Source organism: Echinococcus granulosus (assembly GCF_000524195.1).
Source record: "Echinococcus granulosus chromosome Unknown EG_S00009, whole genome shotgun sequence".
NCBI lineage: Eukaryota > Metazoa > Platyhelminthes > Cestoda > Cyclophyllidea > Taeniidae > Echinococcus > Echinococcus granulosus.
In genome coordinates this window covers 42,420-51,404 of record NW_020170389.1, presented here as the reverse complement: position 1 = coordinate 51,404, position 8,985 = coordinate 42,420, and the positions used below count along the sequence as shown (strand labels likewise).

Below are 8,985 nucleotides of genomic sequence, written 5' to 3'. Positions count from 1 at the left end.
TGTCCCTCCATCTAGTCCTTACTTTGGTTCCGTCCGACTGCCTATCTGGTCTGCTCTTGACTTAAGATTTCCCTAAATGATAGCAATTTTTCCAAACATTGTTAAATAAAAGTCTCACCACCTTATTTTTTACTAAATTTGTCGGATTTGGCGGACGAATGGCACAGCATCGTCAATTATGTCGTCATTCCTCTCCGCCGACTGAGCCACACATCAGGACGCCTTTCTCGGATGCCACTTTGATCGGAGAATGAGCAGATGCATGGACAGAAGCAAACACCAACAGCGAGGGATACAATGCGTGGGAGGAGAGCAAGACTGGTGTAATCATTTATTTGACTTCATATATCGCCACCTTAATCCGATGGTGGTTATAACTACTTAAATTGATAAGTAGGTAGCCTCTCTCAACATTGCCGAATTTTTGCCAGGACTTGCTCTACCAATTAGCAGAATATGCTTTTCAGAGCTTAAACACTTCATAAAATAGATTATCTGTAAAACCCGAAAAAAATTTTGAAAATCAAGAATGAATAGTTCCATGGCTCTTACCTGGTGCTTGCTGACAGCAGTTGCGCTTTCTGATGGGTTGTATTGGCTTTGCAATCATCATATTTAGAGATCCCATGCTTTTAAAATGAAGCCTGAATTACAATAAGTTCAATTTGAATGTATGAATCACGATAGGCTTAGAACGTCATGGGCAATGTTAAGTTTATGGAATCGCCAATTTTTTGAGCATTTAGTGTAATTGCTTGTAGGCATCTCCCCTCCATCCATCCGTTTCTTGAGGTGGGCGAAAACCTAGATCTACGTGCCTTCGCCTCTAAATATCTATCAGATTCTCTACCTTTCTGCCTGTCTGTTGATCTATCCATCTTCTCTAATCAATTGTGGTTGAAAAAACAAGCCTCAAGCACATAACAGGGCTGATATCAGAATTTTCGAAAACTATACATGTCGAAAAATAATACTACTGTGGGGTAATTCATACGAAATGAAGTTTTATCAACCAAAATTACCATCTACTACATGGACATTGACGATCACCAGTTGGCCGTCAACTGCCGCCTTCTGGGAAATGCAAAGTGTGAATCCCGATGTGATGCCAGTGATTTGGCACAGCTCCTCCACGCTCCCACAGATTGTGCTTGTATAAATAAGTAAGACCGAGCGGCCGCATCTCTCTTTACCGTATCAGAGGGATTTGGGCCGATTTCTGTATCGAATGACCAACATATTGGCCCAAAACCCCTAAAACACACGCCCATTTTGCTATATACTTAGTCGCTCCTTTCCCTCTTGCTGAGCTAGCAGTTGCGCCACTTACGGGGCTTGAAATGATTTCTAAGGTGTAAAATTTATTGTCTTGCATGTACTAAATCCTCACCAGCAGAAGTGAGATGCAAAGGCTGCAATCCTCTTTAAAACTCCTGCAAAAACGCTCCTCAGCATAAATCCGCATCCGACAATTTAAAAGTCCGCACAAGGCTTCGGCTTTGGAAAAGTCAAGAGTCTCTTTTGAAAAGAAGATAAATGGCCTTGTAAATAGAGATTATGTTTCGGCAAAATGGCACTCATTCATTCTACTGAAGGCGGGGAATGGATATGGAACATGGCAGTCCAGCCTTCCTTGTCTCGTTCACATTCGGTCATCGGATCGTTCTTATCACTTCTTAGTAAAACTAAGTAAAGTTCTTCCAGAACCCTTCAAAAGCTTTCCTAGTTATACCTTTGTTGGTAATATTTTGCCTACCTAACAAATTTGACACCAGCGTCACATATGTGTGACACCATGACTTTCTTGCCTGACTTCGGTGTGACGAGTATGTGACACCTATTCTTTATCAGCTTGTGACAGATATTTACGGGAACTGGTGTTGGAAACAGATTGGTCTAGATTGACCTAACTAAAGTGGCTAATAACATTCACAATCTGTTTGGGACCTGGCCAAAAGAGGACTGATGTAATTGGTGATGTAATTGGTACCCCATGAGCCGTAGTAATTCATTCCCATTAAAGACGCAGTATATCATTGCGTAAGGGAGGTGCGTCTTAACCTCAGAAAATGTCGGCATTTTCCTTGCGGTGTACCGAACTTTTATTGTTGAAGTTAAGGAATAAACATTCACGCGCCTCCTATGATCTTCTGTCGGACGATTATACGCACTTTGCTCAGTGGAAGACCGCTATAGTTCCGAACAAATGCAAACTCAACACGCGTTTTCAATCTTTAATGCTCTTCTCTTTCTGCATGTGCCATCGCCTAGTAATTGCAAGTGGACTTCCGGAGCGCTTCTCGTCTGCCCCACCAGGGTGGCCAATTTCGAACTGTTTAATTCGCTCGCAGACGCCTCTACGAGGACTGATGACGCAAGTCCATCGTGTTTGGTGACTTTTTCATTGTCACTTGCTATGCGCGGTAATCTGCAATACTGGACGGAAGCATTCACGTGACAAGTCCAGATCGGACTAATTGCTGCGCCTCCATTGCTCAAGAGGGCTCAATAGCGTTTCTACAGCTGGGTAAGATTCATTTGTTGGATGAATAATGCACGATTAAGTTTCCTGACATCAACTGACGCCCACAAATGGAAGTGAATAGTTGTGTAAAGGAATGGTATTTGTTCAAACGGTGTGTTTAATCGCGCTGGTTTTTCACCAACCTGTAGCCTTACAGCTCGTCCCTGAGATTGAAATAATCAACTGCCTCAGAATTATGAGTCTTCGAAAACGCGACTTCTACAAGGCGTTCCAGGTTAGGAGGATTTAGCAATGCAGTGTATCATACATTTCATAACTCCCACTTTGTCCACTAGTTAACATCGCATTCCACATGTCCTGAAGTGCGCTGATTGGCGTTCCTTCTCTTGATGGTCCGGCTCAGCGCCTTTGAGCGTCATCACGGTGGCATGGATTTCTGGTCAGTTAATATCTTTTAACACCCCACCAGTGCTGTTCACCCTCCTTCATCGTTTAACGCCCTGGGAGGGAGAGACGAGGAGGCAATCGGGTGTGGCGACTCTACTTACTGCTAAAGATTGTTGAATGCGCATTCCAGACTGGGACACCAGACCCAACCACCACAGAAGGAGGTCGAGCGATGTGCAAGTCTGATGCTTAAAGTTCGAGTCTGGACGGACTCCTAGAAGATGGACATGCAAAGATGCGTCCACGTAGGGCAATCAACTAGATCTCGTGCATTGCAATATGGCCATTAAGGCACGCCGAAAGGCAATTTTGCAGGCGTCTACTGTGCAGCTGACCCCGCAAGTTACAGGATGACAGCTGAGTTGTCGCTCCGGTTGATTGGATGGGACCCAAAAAACCAAATAAACTGAGTGGCAATGAAATGAGAACGCGGTGTTTGAGAGGCATGAATGCCAGAGGCTAGCTCTTTGATGCTATTTTGTGTTCTGCTTAGGTGCTTGAGTGCTTCGCTGAATGACTGCTCTGAGGTAGCTGTTGCTACTAGCAGCAATTCGTGCATAAATTGTGCTAAGCACCAGGCTAGAGAAAATTCTAACCATGAAGTTCACAAGGCGAATGAATTTGTAGGCTCATCAGATTATTCGAGATTTGGCACTGACTGTGGGGTTAAGTTCGCTTGTGCTCAGTATAAAACCGATGTAGCAACTGCTTCTGACTCGTGGGTGCCTCTTTAAGGCACCGGCTACACTGTGTGACTCCTGTTGCAGAAGAGCTACCATCAAAAGCGCTGAGGCAGAGGTTAGGTGGAAGGGTGATGGATGTGCTTTATGTTCCTGAGGACCTGATCCCCAAGAAAACGCTTTACTTTCTAGGGATAGCTCAGGTGGATTCACTTTTGCCATCTGTGCAAGACCGCTAAGCAAACCTTGTTTTGCTGAATTCCAAAAACGGGCCAATTTTAATGAGGAAGGATAAATTACTTAAACTGCAGTTCCATATTAATGAAGTGGACTTTTGGTGTCAATGGCTCCTCACTGGGGGGATCAGGCGTTGACCCATTCGGTGAAAATAGGAATGGAAAAATTAAGGAGAGAATAACGTTGCTCGAAAATTTATTGTCGGTTTCTCATGAGAACTACAAAGGTAAAACAAAAATTGCGATGCTTTGCTGCTGCACAAAGTGTACGACACTGAAAACCATTGTCAGGTGGAAGAGGGCTTTAGGGATTTACCTTGACGCGCCTTTTTCTCTCCCCATCCGAGTCTTCAATGCAAACGCTGCAAAATGAACGATTATGCTGAGGCACACTGTTGGTGGAAATGGCACAAGTGGAAAAAAAGGAAAGATGCTACAGGTACAACCACATGATAAACTTCACTTTGCCATTTGCCACTCTTTTGTACCTCGTCTCCTCTCACTCTTGGTCAACACGTACCGCATTCATTGCCTCAACAATTCTCCATGGGTCATGAAGGTAGGCTATAAGACGGTTCGCAAACCGCCATATCACTGACATCTCTCGTCAAATTCGATGGATCCGCTGTCCTGTTCGCCTTGCAAGGTGTGATGTGGGAGTTCGGTGATTTGGCACTGTTCAAGGCGGAGCGATGCTCTACAAAGGGTGAATGTTATAAGGTGTTTTGCCCACCCTACATTCAGATGCCAAAAAATTGCAGACGGTGACAGCTTTATGACACCATTCTTTAAATCCGGTTTCGCTTTACTAATCACATGCGTTTCTGCGGGGATTTGAACAAATTAGTCAGGATTTTGTTCGTTTAAATTAGATTGTTCTACCGCTGCCAACAAAGCGGCGCCTGAGACCTTCGTGAGAGGTTTTTCAACAGGACTCCGCCGAGAGGGTAGCCAAAACCGTGGCGGCGGCAAAAGTGCCTGGTACAACTAGGAAACGCGATGACGGTGATTATACCACCCATAATAAGAGGCTCTCAGCCCTTTCTTCCCAGGCGTTTCGATGCTAATCGGGGGCTGGGTTAGTAGCTCCATGTGGCGCTTTACCTGGCAGCTTATGGACAAGTGAAGGCTGTGGACACTTGCCCAAAGGATTCAAAGTTGACCTACTGTTTATTATGTGAGACTGTTATAGAAGAAAATGTTTGTTGTTGTCAAATGCGTTTATGCAGACTCACAGCGGAACATTTCCTGTTCGCCTAATTCACTAGGGGTTCGTAATGAAGCCAAAATGCAGTTTCCAAGATGCTGAGGAGGCTAAGAAAAGAACTGTCTTCCCTGAGAATATCAACAGATTCTATCAAACTTTGTTGAGCCAGTCTTCTTAAGGCGGTTCATCGACAGAGATCCTGGGAGTCAAAGTACATCTAAATTCGGTGAGGTTTGCCACAATCTTTACGTTTAAAAATCTATCTATAGCCTTCCGAGTCTTTCCTGAAGTCGAGATAAGGCATATTACTGGCTTAGAGAAAGTCAGAGAGGCTACCAGCATGACCTGAAAACCATAGCACCGAGCCGAAGCACAATCTGCGGAGACTTAAACGCCCACGAAGCCAAAATGTTGAGCAAACAAACAAAGCATTACACAGCCCCCCCCCCCCCCCTCGCGGTCTTTTGAGTATCGTCCCCGGCGCTCCTCCTGGTCAACTTTTCGCGTCGATCATCATAACGTGGTTGGTGCTGTAAGGACAGCACCCACGAAGCGACCGCGCCAGTCATCCAATTCGCGTGCAACTGAGAGGTTATCTGACATCAAAGTCACTGCTCACTTTTGTAAATTTTTCTGGATCTAGATTCCCCCCGGTTTGGAAACCGTATTGGGGAAAAGTGGGGGTGGGGGACTGTGGAGGTTATCACGTAGGAAAGCTGATTCATAAGCAGGGTCGTTTATTAAGAGACGGACGCCTTTATTCCTGCTCACTCCCTAAGCGTCTATCTGTCTGGGTTTAACCCAGCTTTTGGAGAAGTAAAGGAGGTGTCGCTTGTCCACTTCAGTGACATATATTGGTGTCACAGAGAGCTCTGTAACGAACTTTCCAGATGATTTACGGCTGGTGTCGCTTTAATTGTCAATAGCATTCCTGTAGAAGACGACAGTGGGGCAGTTGCCGGAGGTAGACGTCATTTTCAACCCTTCTCGCAGCAGCAGCTGGTACACTTCTTCTGCCCCGTTCAGGTTTAGCAGTCAGTGATAAAAATCCTGGGTAGATGTCCGTTAGGATTGGGTTTGCGGTTCGAGTATTCCTTGAAGTCGATTGAAGGCATGGTTGTAGGGCAGACGTAGGGAAAGGCTGAGAGGCTACTGACGACGTAAACCGGTGACAAATCATAGACAACACCGACAACGCCAAACAACACGAGACGGGAGTTATGCAGCCGAACGTTGTGCCGATTGCCGCATTTTTCTTCTCATTTCACTTGTCTCACCGCTCTTGAAGCCCCTCTGGAGAGGCGGTATAAGTTTTCTTTTGGTGCATGGATCCTGTGAGGAACAAATGTGGACAAACTGGCCAATCGAATGACTTTGGCGGCGATGCCTATCGCCTCGCAGTTCTTTTGTGCGTGACTGGTAGCATTTCCTTCCCTTCGGAATGAATCATTACGCAAGCAGAGGGAAATCCGGGACTCCACATATCCACCCTGTGACCCAAAATTTGGACCTCTTGTGGCAGGAACTACTTTTTCCCACAAATTTCAAGTGAATCCTTAAAAATGCTTTGACGATCTCTTCCACCAAAGTTTACACATTTAAAGGGACAAATCCTTGAATGTTTTAAATGTGCATCTGAATTTTACGGTCTAATATTCCATTTTAGAATGGGCTTTGACTTTTTGCCCCACTTTCTTACCACGTCTCAACCGAATTCTTTCGTAAACATTTTTAAGGGCGAAGCTAATCCTTTCCATAAGAAAGGAGAATTGAGCCATTGAGAAGATAAAATGGAAAAGAAATTGGAGAGGATAAGAGAAAATAAAGTGGGGTCATTGAATTGGGTGGCACCGGCTCTTGAAACACGGGGAAAGGAAGAACGGCTCTTCTTTGCGCAGTCCCTTGGGTGCGCTCGTAGTACCATCTGGCAGAAATGCCCATAGTGTCCGCAGTTATTGCGACAAAACAACTTGGACTTCAAAAGCATTGTCAATATGGAAGAACTGTTCTAGTTAAACCCGAGGAAAGCTACCGTAAAACTCAGTCTGCGTCAACTTCTTCAAACTGTTTTGACGCCTCCGCACGATTTCGCGGTCGTTTCTGCGTTGATCAGGCATCCAGGGTCGGGCGTTTAAAGCTACCATGGACGGGATCGTCAAGTGAGACCGCCTATGCCACCAGTGAGCAGATGAGCGCCCCATCATCATCACCATCACCACCACCACCACCACCACCATCATCATCATCATCATTTGTGGACTCGAATAGATAATCGTCGGTTTGACGCTTGCACGAAATACTTCACATAGGACCGTTACGTTTGCATGCCTTTTCTATTGTCTAAATGCTAAAGAACGGGGTGGTTGTTGGTATTTTGCCGCTTCTATGACCACTATGGCGCAAAGATTTGCAAGTTCGATGGGTTGCTATTGAATATGACAAGGTAGCTTGTCGATTTGCTTCACATGGTGCGGTGGTAGTTGCAACCGGTGTATCCCCCGCCTTCATTACGGTTGCTTTCAACTACTCCTCCGCCTCCAGTTTCTAAATACTGCTTATTTGTGTCGGGCCTGCTTCTTCCAAAAAACAGCCACTTTGCTGTACTGCGCTTTCGCCTCACTCCTTTGCTCTTCCAGGCATCGGGTTTGAATTGGCCGCGTATCAGAATTGGATCTCACAAGAAATCCTCTTTATTGTTAGTTCGACAACAAACTATTTTTAAGAGATGTAAATAGGAAGTTACTTGTAAACTCAAGGGCTGTATTTGCAATAGGCAGTCAGTACAAAAACTAGGATGTAAAGAAGCGTTTGGGTAGGATTGGATGCTCCACCCAAGCGGTGTGTTTTCTTCATTACAACAAAGCAAATATCTTTCCAGGTGGATGAAATTACGTTGAGCAAAAGTTTAGTAGGGACGAAGTCATTGAAAAAGACATTTCACTTCTCGCATCACATACTTTACAGGATGGGGAGCTTCGGAACATACGACAGGATGCATCCAACCTTACCATCTCAGGACCTTGCAAATGGTGAAGTTAGCTGCGTAGCCTGCCCTAGCAACTTGACTCAATTTGGCCGTGTTTCGTGGCTCTACACCCCCTTCTGAGAATAAAACCCAATTCGTGACAGAGTTGACCGTCTCCTCAGCGAAGCGATGTAATTAAAGACATCCACTTTGCATGATCAAATCTGTAGGAACTAGTTTATCCAGATGGGCTTTTCTGTCTCCACAGCTTGCACTTCCCTCTAGGGCATAGTGGTACTCCTCTCACTGTCTACAACCCTCCCAGACCTTTGTGCGGCTGAACGAGAACTCAGCAAGGTGTTGCAGCACATTTATTGTTGAAGGCGAAAGCAAAAAGGCCTGATAGATACGTGCATAATGTTTGATTATTACAAACACCGACACCAAATACCAAAGTGGTATTGCGAATAACAACAAAGGGGGGTGCGAGTGGACCAAAATCAAGCCCCTTCTGGAACTAAGATGTGTCGTAAATACTATTCACACTTTTGTCAAAGGGTAGACATTTGATTAATTAAAAATGAAAATTAACTATTCTCTAATTAACGCCAGAAAAGGGGGTATAAGTGCAAGCTCGTTTGAGAAGCAAGGGATATGCCTTCTACCAAACAAAACGCTAAAACGGGTTCTATGGGCAAGACAATTTGCAGCGCCACGTTGTAGTAAGTCAAAGTGGTGGGGGAGAACGTACTACATACCAGCACAAAGCAAAGATGTAAGGTTGTTAGCCTGGCCCAAAGTTAAACTCGGGGGAGAATGACGCGCCTACTTAGTGGAGAAGACAGTAAAGCCAAGCCATAAATCGCTGCAAAATGTTATGTTGCTATGGGGTTGGGAGGCCATTAGCATGGCTCGGAAGGGGACCTGGGATGATTGATGCGCCCACACAGCTAAGAAAACGTTGT

General features: G+C 45.1%; 1 protein-coding gene across 1 annotated transcript; it reads left to right on the top strand. All coding sequences in view use genetic code 11, as the record gives it.

The window, feature by feature from the left end:
- Positions 1-6,988: 6,988 nt before the first annotated feature.
- EGR_02042 (hypothetical protein) lies at positions 6,989-7,327 on the top strand (the record flags this gene model as incomplete). Its single annotated transcript, XM_024491291.1, has 1 exon — positions 6,989-7,327. The coding sequence occupies one exon, from the start codon at positions 6,989-6,991 to the stop codon at positions 7,325-7,327; it is 339 nt and encodes a 112-aa protein (XP_024354144.1).
- Positions 7,328-8,985: the final 1,658 nt, after the last annotated feature.